The sequence below is a fragment of the Crotalus tigris genome, unplaced genomic scaffold (genome assembly GCF_016545835.1).
Source record: "Crotalus tigris isolate CLP2741 ecotype Arizona unplaced genomic scaffold, ASM1654583v1 scf7180000024348.693503, whole genome shotgun sequence".
Taxonomy (NCBI): Eukaryota; Metazoa; Chordata; class Lepidosauria; order Squamata; family Viperidae; genus Crotalus; species Crotalus tigris.
Window position 1 is genome coordinate 13,078 of NW_024100517.1, and position 23,938 is coordinate 37,015.

A 23,938-nucleotide genomic window follows, 5' to 3' on the forward strand; every position below is an offset into this window, starting at 1 on the left:
GCATGGCTGGCTTAGGAATTCTGGGAGTTGAAGTCCACAAGTCATAAAGCATCCTAGGCCTAGGCCAGAGATAGGTAACCTTGGCTCTTTTATGACTCGTGGACTTCAACTCCCAGAATTCCTGACCCAGCAAGGCTCAGCTTGGAAACTCTCCCTTTCTCCTCAGCATGGCTGGCTCAGGAATTCTGGGAGTTGAAGTCCACGAGTCATAAAAGAGCCAAGGTTGCCTACCCCTGGGCTAGGCGCATGTAACCTTTCTCACCCCAAACATTGGACCAGCTGTGAAGGGAAGAATACAGAATATTTATTTCTGGAATTCTGCAGCACAGTGGATCATTCATGCTTCTAGCTGAAGTTTCGCATAGCTCGAAAAGCATGGTGCAAAAATAGGCTTTTTGCCATGTGTTAACAGGGAGGCAGCCATCTTTAAAAAAGGAACTATATGGTGGTAATAATAATAATAATAATAATAATAATAAAGTTGGAAGGGACCTTCAAGGTCATCTAGTCCAACCCCCTGCTCAGGCAGGAAACCCTACACCATTTCAGACAAATGGCTGTCCAGTCTCTTCTTGAAAACTTCCAGTGTTGGAGCATCCACTGCTTCTGGGGGCAGGTTGTTCCACTGGTTAATTGTTCTAACGGTCAGGAAGTTTCTCCTTAGTTCTAGGTTGCTTCTCTCCTTGGTTAGTTTCCACCCATTGCTTCTTGTCCTGCCTTCAGGTGCTTTGGGGAATAGCTTGACTCCCTCTTCTTTGGGGCAGCCCCTGAGATACTGGAAGGCTGCTATCCTGTCCCCCCTAGTCCTTCTCTCCATTAAATTAGACATATCCCAATTTCAGCAGCCGTTCCTTATATGTTTTAACCTCCAGTCCCCTGATCCTCTTTGTTGCTCTTCTCTGCACTCTTTCTAGAGTCTCAACATCTTTTTTACATTGCCCAAAGCTGGATGCCGTATTCCAAGTGTAGCCTTACCAAGGCATTGTAAAGAAGTATTAACACTTCACGTGATCTTGATTCTCTCCCTCTGTTAATGCAGCCCAGCACTGTGTTGGCCTTTATGGTGTAGGAAGGCCCCCCTCCCAGATTAAAATATTTATTCTTAATATTAAAAAGAGGCAGAATATTATATTTCCCGAAAGGAGAAATGGAGAAAAGTCTTAACAAAGGCAGAAAGCAGCCCCAGTCTTTCTTAACAGCCTCAAGCAGAAGTCTCAAGTCTTTAGAGATGGATATTTTGTACCTATTAAGAAAGACTGGGGCCAATCTATTCGTAAACAAAACACCCTCAGCCCCCACGGCTGATGGGATTAAAAATTTACATTCCCCCACTCAAATTCTAAGGACAGGGCATGACCTTTAGGACATAGCATTAGACTAGCAAAAGGCACAAGGCTCACTACATTGCACAACCCCCTGGAGCGTCTCAATTGGAACCCTGTAAATATCCATCCACTCAGCCATTTTGTCAACTGTTCTAGAATGCATGCTGTTGCTGGTTCTGTTCATCAATAAACAGACCTTTCAAAAGCAGCCAGCCTCCATTTTATTTCCAGCATCTTACTCTCGGCTTGGAACTGGACCTGATTTTTCTTTCAACAATGACAACAGCAGACCAGGTTCCTGGTCCATGGCTTCACAGGGGTTATGCAACGTGACTTCAAGATGGAAACTCAGCCTAAGAAGATCTGGGTATGTTTAGCCTGATGACCTCACACAGCATCTGCTGGGACTCACTGCATAAATGGGGCATAGTATCCTCCCCTCAGTGTGACTGCAGAGTCCCATGTCAAACTATATATCACATCGTGACTGACGGTAAACTGAGGGCATACAGGTAGTCCTCAACTTACAACCACTGCTGAGCCCAAACTTTATATTGGTTAAGTGAGTTTTGCTCAATTTTACGACCTTTCTTGCCACATTTGTTAAGTGAATCACTGCAGTTGTTAAGTTAGTAATACCGTTGTTAAGTGAATCTGGCTTAACTTTGCTTATCACAAGCTTGCAAAAGAGGATCACGTGACCCCGGGACACTGCAACTGTCATAAATGTGAATCGGTTGTCAAGCATCCAAATATAAATCACGTGGCCACGGGGATGCTGCAATGGTCGTAAGTGTGAAAACTGGTCGTAAGTCACTTGTTTCAGTGCCGTTGTAACTTCAAACAGTCACTAAATGAACTGTTGTAAGTTGAGGACTACCTGTATACCGCTTCAGTATCTGATTTTTTTCCCATATATAAACGATGCTGTGTTTTAATGGTTAAATGGCCTAGGGCAGGGGTAGGCCACCTTGGCTCTTTTATGACTCATGGACTTCAACTCTCAGAATTCCTGAGCCAGCCACGCTGAGTTCCCCCATGCTGGCTCAGGAATTCTGGGAGTTGAAGTCCATGAGTCATAAAAGAGCCAAGGTTGCCTACCCCTGATCTGGGACTTCAACTCCCAGAATCCCCTAGGCCAGGGGTAGGCAACCTTGGCTTTTTATGACTCGTGGACTTCAACTCCCAGAATTCCTGAGCCAGCCACGCTGAGGGGAAAGGGAGAGGTTTCCAAGCTGAGCCATGCTGGCTCAGGAATTCTGGGAGTTGAAGTCCACGAGTCATGAGGGGGCCATAGTTCCCCCATGCTGGCTCTCTCTCTATTGAAAATGAGCATGAGGAGCCAAGGTTGCCTACCCCTGATCTGGGACTTCAACTCCCAGAATCCCCTAGGCCAGGGGTAGGCAACCTTGGCTTTTTATGACTCGTGGACTTCAACTCCCAGAATTCCTGAGCCAGCCACGCTGAGGGGAAAGGGAGAGGTTTCCAAGCTGAGCCATGCTGGCTCAGGAATTCTGGGAGTTGAAGTCCATGAGTCATAAAAGAGCCAAGGTTGCCTATCCCTGCCCTAGACGTTGGTATCTGAATATAGAATTTTTTAACCTTCATATTTTATGTTTTTTAAAAAAAAATCTAGGTAAAATGTTAATATAAATTGCAAGTCCATGTATGACATGCCATATGCTAAGTAAATAAATAAGAAAGGACAGTTGAGGGGGACTGATATCTGAAGGGTTGTAACATGGAAGAGAGAATGGACCAGAACAGAATCATTGGGCCAAAATTGAAAAGAAGACCGTACAAGCTAAACTTCAGAAGGACTTTCCAGGTATCGCTAAAATGTCTTTGGAGATTCTCTGTCATCCAGGTCATAATTATCCCAAAGATGCTTTTTTCACAAGGCAACTGGCCTTTCTTGTTTTTCTTTGAAGACGTTTCATTTCTCATCCAAGAAGCTTCTTCAGCTCTCATTGGATGGTGGAGAGTGGAAGGATTTATACTCCTTGCAGTCAGTTGGTCATTTGTGTTCTTCTAGCAAGTCCTTGAGGCCACCTGGAGATTTGCCTGTGTCCTTAAGGTCACCTGAGTGGTGCAAATGGGTGTCGAGCCTTCTTGGAACTGATGAGGCTCCACACCCATTTGCACCACTCAGGGGACCCTGAGGACACAAACAAACCTCCAGGTGGCCTCAACGATTCTCTAAAAGGATGCAAATGATCAGCTGTCTGCAAGGGCTATAAATCCTTCCATTCTGCACCATCCAGTCAGAGCTGAAGAAGCTTCTTGGAAGAGAAGCGAAACATTTTTAAAATAAAACCTCAAGAAAATCCAGTTGCCTCCTGAAAAAGCATCTTTGGGATGACTTTCCAGGTAATTCGGATAAATGTTTGACCCAGTGAGAATTCATTTGCAATTTCCCACAGCGTGATACCTTCACATGGAATATTAACAGAAGATAGTGGTTATAGAAGAAGGGGACGACAGAGAAGGAGGTGGCTGGATGGAGTCACTGAAGCGGTAGGTGTGAGCTTAAATAGACTCCAGAAGATGGTAGAGGACAGGAAGACCTGGAGGAACATTGTCCATGGGCTCACGATGGGTCAGACACAACTTTGCAACTAACAACAAAGTGGTTATATAAGGCAGATGCTAACTGCTGAGAACATTGTGGGTGCTCAGAGCAAGTCCTGGTGGTCGCCTTGCCCATCTTTACAGAACAATAAGACAGGGTGTTCAAATATCCAAGTGCTCCAGATAAGGAAAAGCTTTCCATTTGATTTTCAGGTGATGCTACTTGAGATAGATATCACCTTCCTCACATCCTCAATATGACATGGATTATAACATCCACATCTCCAACAAAGATGATTAGGGGACTGGAGGCTAAAACATATAAGGAACGGTTGCTAGAATTGGGTATGTCTAGTTTAACAAAGAGAAGGACAAGGGGGGACATGATAGCAGTATTCCAGGGGCTGCCATAAAGAACAGGGAGTCAAGCTATTCTCCAAAGCCCCTGAAGGCAGGACAAGAAGCAACGGGTGGAAACTAATGACAGTGAGAACAATTAATCAGTGGAACAGCCTGCCTCCAGAAGCAGTAAATGCTCCAACACTGGAAGTTTTTAAGAAGAGACTGGACAGCCATTTGTCCGAAATGGTGTAGGGTTTCCTGCCTGAGCAGGGGGTTGGACTAGATGACCTCCAAGGTCCCTTCCAACTTTACTACTATTATATTATATTATAAGTACTTCAGGAGCATTGTCTTCCAAACCCAGCTGAAGAACGATCTTGGGGGAAGCAAAAATTTAACATTGTAAGCCGCCCAGAGTTACCCTCTGGGTGTGTGGTAAGATGGGTGGCCAATAAATGTAATGAATAAAATGAATTTTTATGTGGGAAAATCCCATGGGAAAAAATGAGTAAGTTATACAGCAATTAAATTTCCCATTTCTTACACTTCTGCGCTCTGTTGTTTTTTTACTCACCTGTTCTTTAGGATCCAATAGCCGCTGTCCTTTTTGGAGTCGTTATAACCAACAATCAGCATATCATGAGTTATCTGTTTTAATCCTTTGTTGTAGCTTCCAAATATACCTGGATAGAGAGAATAAAATACACCTGGATAGAGAGCAAACCCATCCTTGCTGGCTGACTCAGAAAGATTTCTAAAATGTCAGCCAGGTATCCCAGCCCATCTTGGTTGTGGCAGAGATCTGTAAAGAAAGAGGCCTTTTCAATGTAGCACCCCTAATTTGAAACACACCCTAGTGGAGATGCTTTCACCTGGGCACTGGACAAAACCTTTAGGCTATAATAGTATTTCTCTGCTTTTTCCAGGAAACCAATCCCCTAGGACAGCGGTAGGCAACCTTGGCTCTTTTATACTCATAAAACTTGGCCCTTTTATGACTCGCGGACTTCAACTCCCAGAATTCCTGAGCCAGCCATGCTGAGGGGACAGGGAGAGGTTTCCAAGCTGAGCCATGCTGGCTCAGGAATTCTGGGAGTTGAAGTCCACCAGTCATGAAGGGACCATGGTTCTCCCATGCTGGCTCAGGAATTCTGGGAGTTGAAGTCCATAAGTCACGAAGGGGCCATAGTTCCCCCATGCTGGCTCAGGAATTCTGGGAGTTGAAGTCCACGAGTCATGAAGGGGCCATAGTTTCCCCATGTTGGTTGAGGAATTCTGGGAGTTGAAGTCCACGAGTCATGAAGGGGCCATAGTTCCCCCATGCTGGCTCAGGAATTCTGGGAGTTGAAGTCCATAAGTCATGAAGGGGCTATAGTTCCCCCATGCTGGCTCAGGAATTCTGGGAGTTGAAGTCCACGAGTCATGAAGGGGCCATAGTTCCCCCATGCTGGCTCAGGAATTCTGGGAGTTGAAGTCCACGAGTCATGAAGGGGCTATAGTTCCCCCATGCTGGCTCAGGAATTCTGGGAGTTGAAGTCCACGAGTCATAAAAGAGCCGAGGTTGCCTACCCCTGGGTTAGTCCATAAAAGACACAATGGGTAAAGGTAGTCCTTGCGTTAAGACCACAGTTGAGCTAGACAGTCACTTGTCTGAGATGGTATAGGTCAGGGGTAGGCAACCTTGGCTCTTTTATGACTCCTGGACTTCAACTCCCAGAATTCCTGAGCCAGCTTGGCTCAGCTTGGAAACCTCTCCCTTTCCCCTCAGCACGGCTGGCTCAGGAATTCTGGGAGTTGAAGTCCACCAGTCATAAAACAGCCAAGGTTGCCTACTCCTGCCCTAGGACAATGTTGATCAAACAGATTTTTTTTTTAAAAAAATTCATTGGTGCCTTTTAGCTTCTTCTTCTTGGCCATTTAATATGTTTAGCAACTATTTTATCCTGTGCTGGAGAAAAAAAAGATCCACTCTACAAAGGAAGAACATTGAGAAGGGTCCTTGGTGCTCTCTGAGCTTGGCTGTTTTGTTGCAGACGTTTCATTACCTGACTAGGTAACATCGTTACTGATGAAAGATCTGCAAGAAAACAACCAAGCTCAGAGAACACCAAAAAAACCCTCCTCCCTTCAACCCTGAGCTACCAACATTCTCCTCTTATCGATTGAGAAGGGTTAATTCTTTTTTTTCTTTGTACTCAATAAAAATCTTTAAATATATATAAAAAATAAAAATAAAATCTACATACCCCACCCAAACTCTAAGACAGGACATAATAGGATTAACCCACAGATACCAAAGGGCACACTCAGACTCAGGTCAAAGTTCCTGCCACAGGAACAACTCCAAACAAAAGGCTCCAGAGAGTACAAAAACCCACTCCCTACATGTGCTCTCTCTCTTTTCTTCCAGAGCAGTCTTCCTTTCTGGCTCTCCTCTTCAATAAACTGCAACCTTCTTTCTAAAGCAGTCACCATGTTATTTATTCCTAGCTTGGACTGAATCATGATGAAGACTTTTCCTTCAACAGTCTAATTTCAAAATAGGGTAGATAGGAGGAAATAAAGTGATAAGATACAAATGTTGTAGGATCCAATCTTCAGGGAAACGCCTCTTCAGCGAGAGCCCAAAAACTTAGATGGCAACAATCGCTGGTCCCAGCGACTGACCCAGATCGAATACTGCAATGTTATCCTGGGATATGTGCATTCGCCTTCATTTGTGAGATATAAATGTGTTAATACTAAGAAACAATAAATAATTGAATCCCCCTGGCAAGATACTCCAATTGTTCAATGTATTGGGTTCATAGCACCAGAGTCTTAGTTATAAACCTAGCAGTTCTATGTTCAGTGTATATGTTTGAACCCAGGATGAAATATGATAATCTCTGCTTGGGGTGGGATTCAGCCGGTTTACACCACTTCGGCAGAACCGGTAGCTAATTTTTTGTTGCCCAGGCCCAGAACGGACTTCTGGAAGCGGCATCCACACAGAGAACCGGTTGTTCACCTATTTGAAACCCACCGTTGAATCAATCATCTAGGTCTGTCTGTCTGTCTGTCTGTCTGTCTGTCTGTCTGTCTGTCTGTCTGTCTGTCTATCTATCTATCTATCTATCTATCTATCTATCTATCTATCTATCTATCTATCTATCTATCTATCTCTATCAACCCAGTGGTGGGATTCAGCCGGTTCGCATCAGTTCGGCAGAACTGGTAGCTAATTTTTTGTTGCCCAGGCCCAGAATGGACTTCCGGAAGCAGCATCCACACAGAGAACCGGTTGTTCACCTATTTGAATCCCACCATTGAATCAATCATCTAGGTCTGTCTGTCTGTCTGTCTGTCTGTCTGTCTGTCTGTCTGTCTCTCTCTCTCTCTCTCTCTCTCTCTCTCTCTCTCTCTCTCTATCTATCTATCAACCCAGTGGTGGGATTCAGCCAGTTTGCACCAGTTTGGCAGAACCGGTAGCTAATTTTTTGTTGCCCAGGCCCAGAATGGACTTCCGGAAGCTGCATCCAAAGAGAGAACCGATTGTTCCCCTATTTGAATCCCACCACTGGTTGGTATCCTAGTGGGCTAAATAAATGGAGAGTTTTCTGGCACCTTTTTTGTATTTCAAAGAATAACCTTAAGAATTTCTCCATCTGATGTGTGGTAAAATAGAATCTCTCAATTCTGGAGACCTCGTCCTCAAGTCCAGGGAAGAATTAGAATTAGAAGGCCACGCTTGTCGCTGGTTTACATATCCACAAATGAAGGAAAGATTTAAACTAGACAAAAAGGCCATGGTTCTGGGTTTGCCCAAAAATGAATTGGAAATCCTACTGTGTGGTAGTGATGATCATATAGTAATAATAGTAATAATAGTAAAGTTGGAAGGGACCTTGGAGGTCATCTAGTCCAACCCCCTGCTCAGGCAGGAAACCCTAATAATAATAATAATAATAATAATAATAATAATAATAATAGTAATAGTAAAGTTAGAAGGGACCTTGGAGGTCATCTAGTCCAACCCCCTGCTCAGGCAGGAAACCCTATACCATTTCGGACCAGTGGCTGTCCAGTCTCTTCTTAAAAACTTCCAGTGTTGGCGCATTTACTGCTTCTGGAAGTTCTCACTGTCAGGAAGTTTCTCCTTAGTTCTAGGTTGCTTCTCTCCTTGATTATAATTGCCAAGGTCTATAAAAAGTTATTAAAATTAAATTTGGAAAATGGATGTGTAAAACACTGCATGATCCAGTGGGCAAGGGATAATGTGATGCTTGAACAAGGGGAGAATATGTGGATAAAAGGCTTAAAATTCACATTGAATTATAACCTTTTTTTTTTTAACAAAATGATGTATCGCTGGTTTTTAACACCTGATAACTTATCTAGAATGTGCAAAGGTATTTCAAATAAATGACTTAGATGAGGGAATGGAAGGGGAACTCATCAGATTCGCAGATGACACCAAACTGACAGGAGTAGCCAACACCCCAGAAGACAAACTCAGGATCCAAAAAGATCTTGACAAACTGGAACAATGGACCCTATCCAACAAAATGAGTTTCAATGTGGAGAAAAGCAAAGTTTTACATTTAAGCAGGGAAAAAATCAAAGGTACAAGTACAGATTGGGTGAGACCTGGCTTAAACACAGTAACTGTGAGAGGGACCTTGGAGTCCTAGGGGACGATCACTTGACTATGAGCCAGCAGTGTGCAGCAGCAGCCAAAAAAGCTAATACAATCCTGGGTTGTATAAACAAAGGCATAGAATCAAGAATAAGTGAAGTATTAGTACCGCTTTATAAAACTCTAATAAGACCAAAGCTGGAATATGCAGCCAGTTTTGGTCACCATATCAACAGAGATGTTGAGAGTTTGGAAAAAACTTCAGAGGAGAGCAACTAAGATGATCAAAGGCCTGGAGACCAAAATATATGAAGAATGGCTGCAGGACTTGGATTTGGCTAGTCTAAAGAAAAGAAGAAATGATAGCAGTGTTCCAGTATCTGAGGGGCTGCCACAAAGAAGAGGGGTCACATTATTCTCTAAAGCACCAGAGGGTAGGACGAGAAACAATGGTTGGAAACTGATCAAGGAGAGAAGCAATCTGCAATTAAGGAGAAACTTCCTGACAGCGAGGACAATCAACCAGTGGAACAGATTACCCCCAGAAATCATGGGCGCTCCATCACTGGTGTTTTTAAAGAAGAAGCTGGACAGTCTCTTGTCTGAGATGGTACAGGTCATCCTGCTTGAGCAGGGGGCTGGACTAGAAAACCTCCAAGGTCCCTTCCAGCTCTATTCTATTCTATGACATGCCTATAGGAAATAATCAACAGGGACAGTTGTGATCTCCCCTGCCAGCAGGGATGGAATGGAATGGAATGGATGGAAACCAACCAAGGAGAGAAGCAACCCGGAACTAAGGAGAAACTTCCTAGCAGTGAGAACAATTAACCAGTGGAACAGCTTGCCACCAGAAGTTATGGGTGCTTCATCACGGGAGGTTTTTAAGAAGAGACTGGACAGTCACTTGTCTGAAATGGGATAAGGTCTCCTGTTTTCTATTCTATTCTATTCTATTCTATTCTATTCTATTCTATTCTATTCTATTCTGTTCTGTTCTGTTCTGTTCTGTTCTGTTCTGTTCTGTTCTGTTCTGTTCACCTGACCTGAAATAAACTAGAAGCTCTCCTTCTTGTCACCATCTTGAAAAAAAAACCATAACTATTTAATACTTAGATGGAGTATGGGCGTATCAGCGTTGAATATTAGTTGGCAGAGGAGATGGCATGAACCACAAGCCCTCAGGAACCTTACCTGACTTATAGAAGTGGAACTTGGTACTCCGAGCATCTATTCCAACCGAAACTGGACCAATCTTGGCCACAGCCTCCTGAAGACCTTTTTCATCCCCCTTCTGGATCCTTCCAAATGAGTTACATCTGGTAACGGATTCCTTAGGCTTATAGCGACAGAAACCAACCTGCAGAAGAAAACAATGATGATAAGAAATCGAACCCTCTCCCATCCTATTGCTGGAGGCATTTTCAGCTAGAGATGTATAATAATAATAATAATAATAATAATGATGATGATGATGATGATGATGATGATGATGATGTACCTGGTTGACACCTAGGATGCTGGTAGCAACCCGTGTCAACCATCAGCGCTAGCCAATTTGAATGTTCAGTTGGCTGAGGTTCATGTTTAATGAATAAAAGATATAATAATAATAATAACAACAATAATAAATAATAATAAAGTTGGAAGGGACCTTGGAGGTCATCTAGTCCAACCCCCTGCTCAAGCAGGAAACCCTACACCATTTCAGACAAATGGCTGTCCAGTCTCTTCTTAAAAACCTCCAATGTTGGAGCATTCACTGCTTCTGGAGGCAGGCTGTTCCACGGATTAATTGTTCTCACTGTCAGGAAGTTTCTCCTCAGTTCTAGGTTGCTTCTCTCCTTGATTAGTTTCCACCCGTTGCTTCTTGTCCTGCCTTCAGGCGCCTTGGAGAATAGCTTGACTCCCTCTTCTTTGGGGCAGCCCCTGAGATACTGCAACAAGGCTATCCTGTCCTCCCTCGTCCTTCTCTTCATTAAACTGGACATCCCCAATTCCAGCAGCCTTTCCTTATATGTTTTAGCCTCCAGACCTCTAATCATCTTTGTTGCTCTTCTCTGCACTCTTTCTAGAATCTCAAATAAAACAGTTCCACTCGAAGCGTGCACAGGAACGGGGCTGGGATAGACACAGGTTCGATCATTTATTACCTCTCCATCATAAGGGTAGGATTGCTCTGAATCGATCCCTCCACGCTTCTTCACAGATTCAAAAGCTAGGTGCATCATTCCACCTTTACACCCTTTATTCCCCTGTTGCTTAGAACAGTCGATCAGATTTTGTTCGCTCAGCGAGACCAGCTTCCCCGTCTTCTTGAAATGCATGCCTTCCAGAGCGCCAGTGGCGCTGAAGGACCAGCTGGAGCGACAGTTGCCCTGGTCAAAAAGAAAGGAAAAAATTGGAGTGACTCATTGAGCATCTGAAAACTCAGAATGCAGATATAACAGAGTTGGCAGGGAACTTAGAGGTCTTCTACTCCACTCCTGTGCTTGAGCTGGAGACCCTATAGTACCATTGCGGATAAATGGCTATCCAGTGATAGAGCATCCACAACCTCTGGAGGCAAACTGTTGCCCTGATTAGTTGCTTTCAGTTTATACCTTTAATTTATGTTCCTTTAACAAGTTATTTGTTCTCGGTACTTGGTAGTAAAATGAGTTATAATAACAATAACAATAAAGTTAGAAGGGACCTTGGAGGTCATCTAGTCCAACCCCCTGCTCAGGCAGGAAACCCTATACCGTTTCAGACAAATGGCTGTCCAGTCTCTTCTTGAAAACTTCCAGTGTTGGAGCATTCACCACTTCTGAGGCAGGTAGTTCCACTGGTCAAGTGGTTGACTGGCCAATCATCAGAAGGTTGTGAGTTCTAGTCCCGCCTTGGACATGAAAGCCAGCTGGGTGACTTTGGGCCAATCCCTGCCTCTCAGCCCAGCCCACCTCGCAGGGATGTTGTTGTGGGGAAAGGAGGAGGAGGAGGGAGAATTACATCTTCTTCTTCCTATTACTTAAGTCTGCCATTTTGAGCTGTTTATAATAAAAAATAAAGCCAGGATATACATTTATTTATTTATTTATTTATATCCTGCGTTTATTGTGTTTTATAGACAAGCAATCCTTGACTTACAACCATAATTGAGCCCAACGTTTATGTTGCTAAGTGAGACATTTATTCAGTGAGTTTTGCCCCATTTTATGACTTTTCCGTTGCTAAGAGAATAACCTGGTCGTTAAGTGAAATTGGGCTCCCTCCCATTGACTTTGCTTGTCAGAAGGCTGCAAATGGTGTTTACTGGACCCAGGGACATATTGTGACTGTCATAAATACGAGTCAGTTGCCAGTCGTCCGAATTTTGATCACCGTTAAGTGTGAAAAATGGTCCTAAGTCACTTTTTTTCAGGGACGTTGTAACTTTGGTAATAATAATAATAATAATAATAATAATAATAATAATAATAATAATAAAGTTAGAAGGGACCTTGGAGGTCATCTAGTCCAACCCTCTCCTCAGGCAGGAAACCCTATACCATTTTGGACAAATGGCTGTCCAGTTTCTTCTTAAAAACCTCCAGTGTTGGAGCATTTGCCGCTTCTGGAGGCAGGTTGTTCCACTGGTTAATTGTTCTCACTGTCAGGAAGTTTCTCCTTAGTTCTAGGTTGCTTCTCTCCTTGGTTAGTTTCCACTCGTTGCTTCTTGTCCTGCCTTCAGGTGCTTTGGAGAATAGCTTGACTTCCTCTTCTTTGGGGCATCCCCTGAGATACTGGAAGGCTGCTATCATGTCCCCCCTCGTCCTTCTCTTCGTTAAACTAGACATACCCAATTCCAGCAGCCGTTCCTTGTATGTTTTAGCCTCCAGTCCCCTAATCATCTTTGTTGCTCTTCTTTGTACTCTTTCTAGAGTCTCAACATCTTTTTTATATCGTGGTGACCAAAACTGGATGCCGTATTCCAAGTGTGGCCTTACCAAGCCATTGTAAAGTGGTATCTTTCTGACAGGATTAAAGTTTTAGGGATGAAGTTAAGAGAGGAAAGAATTTAGCTTTATCTTCGTGAACCTGTCAAATTCTGACTCGTGGCCAAACGGCCAGATCATAACCCTCTTCTCTTTCTTAAAAACATCTATACATAATACCCAGAACCATCCACCATGACCCACCTGATCTTTGACTTTGGTGACAGCACCTTTGATTCTCCAATCCACCTGGTCAGGAATATCTGGATCGGCTGAGGATTTGAACATGATTCCGTTGCCTTTGGTTACATTATCAAAGTCAGAGAACAGGTAATGCAGCCTGTTGTCAAGCTCTTCATTGGTCTGAGGAGGAGAAGAAGAACAATCTTAACAGATCTCCATTTCCACTTCTCATCTTACTCCTGTGGTAAGAATGCACATACACACCCCAATCCTTTTTACTATGCCCCCCCAAATCACAAGAATGAAGCTCAGGAAAAGAAATAGAGAAACAGAACTTCACTCATGAAAACCCTGGTTATTGCGAAAAGCAGAAACATTGAAACAAGTCTATAGATTTACAAAGAGAGCCTACTAAATGTAATAATCACTGAAGATAAGGAGATAAAATTAATTACATCTATTTGGCAAGATTAAAACTCAAGATTAAAACTCAAGGAGTTAGACCAGGGCTTTTCAACCTTTTCATCGACTGTACCACTTTTAGGATATGGCAATATTCGAGTACCACCTAGCAAGGTGTCAAAAACTTGATGACCAAAAAAAAAAAAAACAAAACACCAAACCAAAAAAAAACCCACCAAAAAACCCCCACTATTCAAAGTTGCAATTGCACTGAAATGACTTATGACCATTTTTCACATTTATGACCATTGCAGCATGCCCAGGGTCATGTGATTTATATTTGGATGCTTGGCAACTGATTCATATTTATGATGGTCACAGTGTCCCAGGGTCATCTGATCCCCTTTTGCAACCTTTTGACAAGCAAAAACTTGACCCCAGTCAAAAACTTGATGACCCCCCCCCCAAAAAGGAAAAAAGGGATAAAGTACAGGTAGTCCTCGACTTACCCCTGCAGCTCCTGAGGACTCTTTCATGGCAAGTCCTGCGCTGTGCTTTGGCTCATTCCCTCCTCCGCTACACTTGGCTAGGCTGGGCAGGGCCGCGTACCACCTGCCAGGTGCCGATGTACCACTCGTGGTACCCGTACCACTGGTTGAAAAGCCCTATTTTAGACTCATTGCTAGCCTTTGCGAAACAGACTAAATAAATCTAGTAACAGAAGCACAGAAAGCAGGCCTCCAATTGCTGCAAAACTGTATAAAAATCTTTGTATTCACCAAACGCCAATTGTCCCAGAACTACATGCTGTTGTTGGTTCTGCTCATCATTAAACCTTCTTTCCTAAGCAGCCAGCCTCCATTTTATTTCCATCATCTTAGTCTCCATTTTACTTCCAGTGTCTTACTCCTGGCTTGGAACTGGATCTGATTTTTCTTCTGACACTCCTTAATAAGTTTTATCCCATGATCAAATGCAAAGAATAAATGTTATGAACAAACCCGGTTATCATAGAGGATTTGGGCATAATTAAGTCAATTTCAGTGTTTCTCAACCTTGGCAACTTTCAGATGTCTAGACTTCAACTCCCAGAATTCCCCAGCCCCTATGAATCACCTCAAACACCTGGCAGGTAAAATGCTACCATTCCCAGTCTGGATAATAGATTGGGAGAGATGGTAAAGAATGAATGAATTCACAGAGATGGCTTAAACACACCCAATATTTAAAATTATGTATTTTTAAGTAATGGAATGGAATGGAGTGGAGTGGAGTGGAGTGGAGTGGAGTGGAGTGGAGTGGAATAGAATAGAATAGAATAGAATAGAATAGAATAGAATAGAATAGAATAGAATAGAATAGAATCTGGAACTTTTAGGAAAAGGGACATATTCTGACTCTGATATAAAGTGCCTTCTTTAAATCAAGTCAGATAGATAACTCAAAAGAAACAATCTCATAACAAAAAAAAATTTAATCAGAAAGATTACTTGTATTCACACTGTGGTTGTTACTCCTGGAAAATACATCTTTTGTCCATTTCTTCAGACCATTTCTTTAGGTAAAAGTATGATGCTCTCTTCCATACCATCTTTATAACGACTCAAGCTCATTGTGTGACCTTCGATGGCCCATGCTTCTTTCAGACAAAGAGATTCCACCCTGGCTTGTGTCCAGGAAGTTTCCCAATGACCTTTTGAGACTCCTCCCAGTGACCCATCAACATACCTAGCATTTAACCCAATAATTGCCAGATATTCTAACATACTGATACCTGCTCTCTAGTTAGGGTTACATACGTTCCAGAATAGGACATCTATGCCTAATAAATCAGTGAAAACTAGAGTCATTTGCTGAGATGGGTGGCTGTAGAAATCAGATAGATGATAGATAGGTAAGACAAGATAATATAACCTTTATTGTCTTTTTTTTTACTGTGGGCACAACGGCTCACATCAAAAATGAAATTTAGTTGCCCACTCTCAAAGTGAAACACATACATGACCCACACCTAAACATACTATGAACAACATATGTATAGACCCCCACCTACATATATGTAGCAAATAACTATTAAATACTGTCCATCTTGAATATATAACGGAAAGAGGAAGCTTGAGAGATCACAAGGTTAATTCTGTATGGAATGAAACTCTGGCTGAATCTGGATGTTCTGCTTTGGATACCACGGAGCCCCCTCCTCCCAGAAGGTAACAAGGAAAACCAGGTTGTGAAGAGGATGTGTGGTGTCCCAGATAGTCTTATGGACCCTGCTCAAGCAACGCTTCTGAGCTAAGTCCTGGGTGGGTGGGAGGGAGGGAACTGCCAATGATAGATAGATAGATAGATAATAATTATCTTTCTATCTATCTATCTATCTATCTATCTATCTATCTATCTATCTATCTATCTATCTATGTCTCTAATTATATTAAAAATACAAATCCTGGGTAAAGCCATGAGATAAAACACCAGGATAACATTAAACCACAAACTGTTTAATACAAGTGCTGAGCTTTCGTCGGCCAACACTGCCGACATTGTCAGAGCATAAAAGCGAGGTTGCTGGGAGTTCTGTTATATCACCAGTCGATTCTGCATTTGACTTTTCAACCTGGTCACTGGTCCACTCATTATCTCTGGTTGTTTTATTTTTAAAGGGCACGCGTTTGCTGCTACACAAATAGTTTCCAAGGTTGCTGTTCTTTTTCTACATTTCTTCCCCCCAATCCCTTTCCTCATGTGCCCTTTAAAAATAAAACAACCAGAGACGATGAGTGGACCAGTGCACAGATCGAAACATCGAATGCAGAGTCGACCGGTGATATAAGACAACTCCCAGCAACCTTGCTTTTATGCTCTGACAATGTCGGCAGTGTTGGCCGACGAAAGCTCAGCACTTGTATTAAACAGTTTGTTGTTTAATGTTATCCTGGTGTTTTATCTCATGGCTTTACCCAGGATTTGTATTTTTAATATAATTAGAGACATAGATAGATAGATAGATATAGATAGATAGATAGATAGATAGATAGATAGATAGATAGAAAGATAGAAAGATAGATAGATATAGATAGATAGATAGATATAGATAGAAAGATAGAAAGATAGATAGATAGATAGATAGAAAGATAGATAGATAGATAGATAGATAGATAGATAGATAGATAGAGGGATGGATGGATGGATGGATGGATGGATGGATGGATGGATGGATAGGCAGGCAGGCAGGCAGGCAGACGGACAGACAATTTCCAGGCTTACCAAATCGCCAAAGTGGTTCATGCCAAGCCAGTAGGTGTATTTCCCCAGGTCAGCCTGCTTGTTATGGTCGTCAATCATCTTCAGATTGTCCTCCCACACGGCTCTTCGAAAGGATTCTTCCTCCTGCTGGGAAGCCAAAAACCAGGAAGATCCCTTAGTCCCATCTGCCTAAAGAAGCGGCACCCACAAGATCTAGAAGAACTAATGTTCTTCTCTTCCACAAAAGGTTTCTCAGACGAGAATTCAGGCAGCCAGCAATCGACCAAACAAATTCCTTCCATTTTTCATTCAGTGTGCAGGACGTGATTCCTCACAAAATATTGTCTGAAGACAGGAAGAACAGAAAGTCACATCCTAAACATGGCTGTTTTAAGTTGAAGTCAAGGTATAGCAATGGAAAAGTGGAAGTGTGTCAGAATTATTGAATTAAAATATAAAAATTTCATCTTTAGAATTGGGCATGGCTACTCTAGAGAAGAAAGGCTGAGCACAAAAGAATGGAGGCCTTTGAACTCTGGTGCTGGAGAAGACTCCTGCAAGTCCCTTGGACTGCAAGGCGTTCAAACCGGTCAGTCCTAGAAGAAATCAACCCTGACTGCTCTTTAGAAGGCCAGATCCTGAAGTTGAAACTCAAATACTTTGGCCACCTAATGAGAAGGAAGGACTCACTGGAGAAGGGCCTAATGCTGGGAAAGATTGAGGGCAATAGAAGAAGGGGACGACAGAGAATGAGATGGCTGGATGGAGTCACTGAAGCAGTAGGTGTGAACTTAAATGGACTCCAGAAGATGGTAGAGGACAGGAAGACCTGGAGGAACGTTGTCCATGGGGTCGCGATGGGTCGGACACGACTTCGCAATTAACAACAACAACTCTAGAGAAAAGAAGGACTGGGGTGACTTGATAGCAATATTCCAGTATTTGAGGGGCTGCCTCAAAGAAGAGGGGGTCAACTTATTTTCCCAAAGCACCAGAAGGCAAGACCAGAAACAACAGATGGAAACTAATCAAGGAGAGAAGCAACCTGGAATTAAGGAGAAACTTCCTAACAGTGAGGACAATCAATCAATGGAACCACTTGCCCCTAGAAGTTGTGGGTGCTCCATCACTGGAGGTTTTTAAGAAGAGACTGGACAGCCACTCAAATGATATAGAATCTCCTGCTTGAGCAGGGGTCTGGATTAGAAGACCTCCAATCTCTCTTCCAGCTGTATTCTGATTTATTTGAGTTCTAGTGGAGCAAACTCACCAGGGCGTATTCTTTACCGTGCGTGGCCTTCCAGTCTCTCCATGTCCCTTCTAGGGTGGGATCCAAAGCTGTGGACAAGGTCCTCAGGGAGACCAACCAGATCAGAGCCGTCACCGAGATGGACAGCATTGTCTTTCTCTGGGAGAAGGAAGAAAAGAGAATTGAAAGAACTTAGACAGCAGGTTCAATTCAGCAACACGCTAGGAGTTACAGCCCAGCAACATCTGGCTGTCTACAGGTTCCAATCCCTGATTTACAGTGCTAAAAAAAAGAAGATTAAAATGATTCAATTGCTGTTAATAAATGCGTAGATCAAATGAGGATACGAACATCTCTGGAAAGTTTAAAGCAGGGGTCTTCAAACTTGGCCCCTTTATGACTTGTGGACTTCAACTCCCAGAAGTCCTCAGCCAGCGTGCCATAAAAGGGCCAGGTTTGAAGACCCCTGCTTTAAAGTAAGGGTAATCAGCTGGAACCTCACTTCAAGCAGGTTTTTAACCGAAGGCCAAGAAGCAATTGTTGAGGAAAACTGCACCAGCCCCTTTTATAAAGCTGAAATAAACCGCCACTTCCCACAGCCTGTAATTGACATTTACTAGGAAATCTCTGGAGATCTTTCGAAAGCAATGGGAGGTGGTTTTTTTTTTTTTTCATTTCAGTAAGATAACGTTCTTTTAAATCTCTCTTTCTTGGAGATGGGGGGAAGGTAATCTATAAAGCAAAACAGCTGCTCATCTGATTTGTATCTCCTATCTCTGGAAAATTAACTGGCTTTCTGTGGTTGCAACCGTTTTCATGTCCCACGAAGATATATTTCATGTTTGCTTCCTGTCTAGCTTCTCTGTCTATTTTGCTCTTTCCAATAAAACGCACTCTTCTCCACCCTGCTCCTGTCCCCAAGCAGGAGATTCAAAGACGACTGCAGTTATTACTGATTGTGGGGAGGGGGAAATATGTGGATTGTGGGTCCATCTTTATTTGTGCAAATGTCACACTGAGTAATAATCATAATCATCATAATCATCATAATAATGTTGGAAGGGACCTTGGAGGTCATCTAGTCCAACCACTTGCTCAGGCAGGAAACCCTATACCATTTCAGACAAATGGCTGTCCAGTCTCTTCTTAAAAACTTCCAGTGTTGGAGCATTCACCGCTTCTGGAGGCAAGGAGTTCCACTGGTTAATTGTTCTAACTGTCAGGAAGTTTCTCCTTAGTTCCAGGTTGCTTCTCTCCTTGATTAGTTTCCACCCGTTGCTTCTTGTCCTGCCTTCAGGTGCTTTGGAGAATAGCTTGACTCCCTCTTCTTTGGGGCAGCCCCTGAGATACTGGAAGGCTGCTATCATGTCCCCCCTCGTCCTTCTCTTCATTAAACTAGACATACCCAATTCCAGCAACCGTTCCTTATATGCTTTAGCCTCCAGTCCCCTAATCATCTTTGTTCCTCTTCTCTGTACTCTTTCTAGAGTCTCAACATCTTGGCAAACAACTCTGAACTGTCATCCATTCTTGAATTTTATTGTCATGATAAAATTCAAGAATTTTATCCAGACTTTTGCTTAATATTTTTTCAACTTAGTTGTATGGCAAATATATATCTGCATCCAGTTTTGGTCACCACCATGTAAAAAGATATTGAGACACTAGAAAGGATGCAGAGAAGAGCAACAAAGAGAATCAGGGGCCTATAGGCTAAAATATATAAGGAACGGTTACTGGAATTGGATATGTCTAGTTTAAGGAAGAGGGGTGACAGGATAGCAGTCTTCCAGTATCTCAGGGGCTGCCCCAAAGAAGAGGGAGTCAAGCTATTCTCCAAAGCATCTGAAGGCAGGACAAGAAGCAACGGATGGAAACTAATTAAGCAGAGAAACAACCTAGAACTAAGGAGAAATTTATTGACAGTTAGAACAATCAACCAGTGGAACAACCTGCCTCCAGAAGTGGTGAATGCTCCAACACTGGAAGTTTTTAAGAAGAGACTGGATAGCCATTTGTCTGAAATGGTGTAGGGTTTCCTGCCTGAGCAGGGGGTTGGAGCAGAAGACCTCTAAGGTCCCTTTCAACTCAATTATTCTAATATTCTAAAATCTGGACACATTTCCTTTTTGGCTTAGCTTAGACTGGAGGATGAAACTTACAATGAACGGTTACAGGAACCGGATGCGTCTAGTTTAACAAAGAGAAGAACCAAGGGTGACATGATAGCAATCTTCCAATATCTGACGGGCTGTCACACATAAGAGGGCAGGACAAGGAGTAACAGATGGAAACTAATAAAAAGAGAACCAAACTAGAACTCAGGAGAAACATCTTGACAGTGAAAACAATTCATCAATGGAAGAAATTGCCTCCAGGAGTTGTGAATGCTCCATCGCTGGAGGTTTGTAAGAAGAGATTGGACAACTGTTTGTCTGGAATGGTAGTGGGTCTGCTGCTTGAGCAAGGGGTTGGGCTAGAAGACCTCCAAGGTCCCTTTCAAATCTGTTATACCGTTAGTGCTACTCTAAGCTTTTGATTATTGTATTAGTGTTGTTGGTATGTGTCCACAAACAAGTTCAAAATCTATTAAGCAAAAGTCTGGATCAAAAAGCACCTTTTCATGACGATAAAATTCAAGAATGGATGACAGTTCAGAGTTGTTTGCCAAGATGTTGAGACTCTGGAAAGAGTACAGAAAAGAGCAACAAAGATGATCAGGGGATTGGAGGCTAAAACATATAAGGAACAGTTGCTGGAATTGGGTCTGTCTAGTTTAATTAAAAGAAGGACAAGGGGGGACATGATAGCAGTCTTCCAATATGTCAGGGGCTGCCATAAAGAAGAGGGAATTAAGCTATTTTCCAAAGCGCCTGAAGGCAGGAGAAGAAGCAACGGATGGAAACTAATCAAGGAGACAAGCAACCTAGAACAGTGATGGCGAATCTTTTAGAGACCAAGTGCCCAAAAACTGGTCCCGCCCATGCCCCACCCCCTGCCCCGCTCTCGCTCCGCCCCACCCTGCCTGCCTGCAGGGCCACTCATTGCCTCCAGAGCGCGCCGCAGATCACCCAGGCAGCCCAACAGCGCCATGGTGGCCACGCCCTGCAGCATCAACTGTGCGCATTGGGGGGTGAGGGCAGAGTCTTGTCTACGCTGCCTGGCTGCTATGTCTTTGGGGGCGACTCTCCTCCAGCGAGGCTGCTGGTGAGGAGGGGGTCATGGGCGGAGGCAAGGCTGGGGCAATGGCATGTGTGCCCACAGAGAGGGCTCCGAGTGCCGCCTCTGGCACCCGTGCCATAGGTTCGCCACCACTGACCTAGAACTAAAGAGAAACTTCCTGACAGTTAGAACAATTAACCAGTGGAATAACCTGCCTGCAGAAGCCTGAGCAGGGGGTTGGACTAGATGACCTCCAAGATCCCTTCCAACTTTATTATTATTATTATTGATCATCGCACAGTCAGCTAGATGTTCAGACTGGATTTGGCATTTTGTCTACCTATCAAGTCCTTACCCAGGACCTGGGATAGGCAGATGTGGATGTTTGATGGTATTACAGGTATCGTCGCAGGATGGAAGCAGTTCCTAATAAGGCCGCCTTTTGCAATTGACTAATAGCGAATTTGTCAATGCCAATGGTGTTCAAGTGGTGCTCCAGTTGTTTTGGGATTGCACCCAAGGAGCCTATTACTATTGGTACTACCCTTGCTTGCTTTTGCCACAGTCTTTCTATTTCTATTTGTAGGTCTTTGTATTTTGTTATCTTCTCCAGTTCTTTCTCTTCTATTCTGCTATCTCCAGGCACTGCCACGTCCACTATCCAGACTTTTTTGCCTTTCTTATCGACAATTGTTAAGTCTGGGGTGTTATGTTGCAGGTGCTTGTCTGTTTGAATTCTGAAGTCCCAGAGCAGTTTAATTTTATCATTTTCTATGACTTTCTCTATTTTATGATCCCACCAGTTTTTGCTTACAGGCAAATGATATTTTTTGCAGATCTTCCAATGCACCATTGTTGCTACTTTGTCATGCCGCTGCTTGTAATCAGTCTGTGCAATCTTCTTGCAACAGCTTACCAAGTGGTCCACTGTTTCTTCAGCTTCTTTGCATAGGCGGCACTTACTGTCTGTTGCTGTCTTCTCAATTTTGACTTTGTATGCATTTGTCCTTAAGGCTTGGTCTTGTGCAGCCAGAATTAGTCCCTCGGTCTCTTTCTTCAATTTTCCTGCTCTTAGCCATTGCCAGGTTTTATTATTATCTGCTTTCCCAGCTATTTTTTTCATGTATTGGCCATGTAGTGCTTTGTCTTCCCATGCCTCTATTCTGTTCTTCATTTGGTCTTTCTTGTAGGCCAGTTTGGTCTCTCCAGTAGTCAGTAAGCCTTCCTGATATACTAATTTCAGTGCATCTTCATCATTGTTCTTCAGATATTCTTCCAAAGCCATTTTTTCTTCTTCAACCATCTGATGTACTTGTAGCATTCCACGCCCACCTATTTGCCTTGGTAGATAAAGTCTATCAATGTCACTGCGTGGATGAAGGGCATGATTCATTGTCATTATTTTTCTGGTCTGCCTATCCATTGCTTTTAGTTCTGCTTGAGTCCAGTCCACTATTCCAGCTGTGTACCTAATGACTGGGATTGCCCAGGTGTTGATTGCCTTTATGGTATTTCCTCCATTGAGTTTGGATTTTAAGATCTTCTTCACTCTCTTGATGTATTCACCTCTAATCTTTTTCTTGACTTCAGTGTGCTTGATGTTGTCAGCTTGAAGGATACCCAAGTATTTGTAGTACTCTTCCTCATCAGACTCTTAATGTTATTTTCGTGGGGCATCTTGATTCCTTCAGTTTTCATTATTTTTCCTTGTTTGATAGTAAGTGTGGCACATTTGTCCAAGCCAAACTCCATTACAATATCTTGGCTATATATACGGACAGTGTTGAGCAGCGATTCTATTTCAGATGATGTTTTTCCATACAGCTTCAGATCATCCATGTAAAGGAGGTGGGATAGTCTAGCAGATGTTTTTGATGTTTGATAGCCATGTCCTGAGTTATTCAGTATTGTTGACAGAGGAAACAGTGCAATAACAAATAGTAATGGTGATAATGAATCTCCTTGAAATATTCCTCTCTTGATATTAACCTCTCCCAGCTTCTCACCATTGATCTGCAACTGTGTCTTCCATTGTGCCATCGATCTTTGCACAAATTTTCTGATGTTTCTATTGACTCCTGTTATTTCTAGGCACTTGATTATCCAATCATGTGGCAGAGAGTCAAATGCCTTTTTGTAGTCAATCCATGCCACATTCAGGTTGGTCTTCCTTCTCTTGCAGTTTTCCAAGATCATTTTGTCTATTAGGAGTTGATCTTTTGTTCCTCTGCTATTGGGGCGGTTTCCTTTCTGCTCAGGTGGAAAGAGATTGTTTTCAACTAGATGCTGTTGTACTGCATCAGCTACCACACCAGTTAGTAATTTGAAAGTTGTTGGTAAGCAGGTAATTGGCCTGTAGTTACCTGGTGTTGCCCCTTTTGCTGGATTTTTCATTATTAGGTAGGTTTTCCCAGTTGTTAGCCACTTTTCAATTTCTCCTCCTTGTAGTATATTGTTGAACTGCTTGGCAATGAGTGGGTGTATAACAGTTAGATGTTTCAACCAAAACCCATGCAGTTCATCTTCACCTGGTGCTGACCAATTTTTGATTTTCTTTGCTCTTTTTTCTACCATTTTTGTTGTTATTACTAGTTCTTTCATTTCAACTTCTGTTTTATTTGCATCCACCTCTTTTAACCAAGCCGCATCCTTGTTGTATTTCTTTGGGTTATCCCATATCTGCTTCCAGAACTGCACTGTTTCTTCCTTGTCAGGTACTGACTGATTCCTTGCAGTTTCTCCATTGATGGATTGGTAGAAACGTTTCTGATTGGATTGAAATTGGAGGTTCTGCCTATAGTTTGCAATTCGAGCTTCATATCTACTGATTTTCCTGGCTATAGCTGTTATTTGTTGCTTTATTATTTCCAGTGCTTCCTTGATCTTC

At 42.8% G+C, this 23,938-nt stretch overlaps 1 protein-coding gene across 1 annotated transcript; it reads right to left on the bottom strand.

Annotated features, from left to right (window-relative positions):
• Window positions 1–227: 227 nt before the first annotated feature.
• LOC120300680 (procathepsin L-like) lies at window positions 228–18,421 on the bottom strand. Its single transcript, XM_039326989.1, has 8 exons — window positions 18,392–18,421; window positions 17,911–18,048; window positions 16,662–16,787; window positions 13,017–13,175; window positions 11,010–11,234; window positions 10,051–10,216; window positions 4,813–4,921; window positions 228–279 (listed from the first exon to the last, which is right to left on the bottom strand). Exons 2-8 carry the CDS (start codon window positions 18,037–18,039, stop codon window positions 228–230), a joined length of 966 nt encoding a protein of 321 aa, XP_039182923.1. The 5' UTR covers window positions 18,040–18,048; window positions 18,392–18,421.
• Between the last annotated feature and the right edge of the window lie 5,517 nt (window positions 18,422–23,938).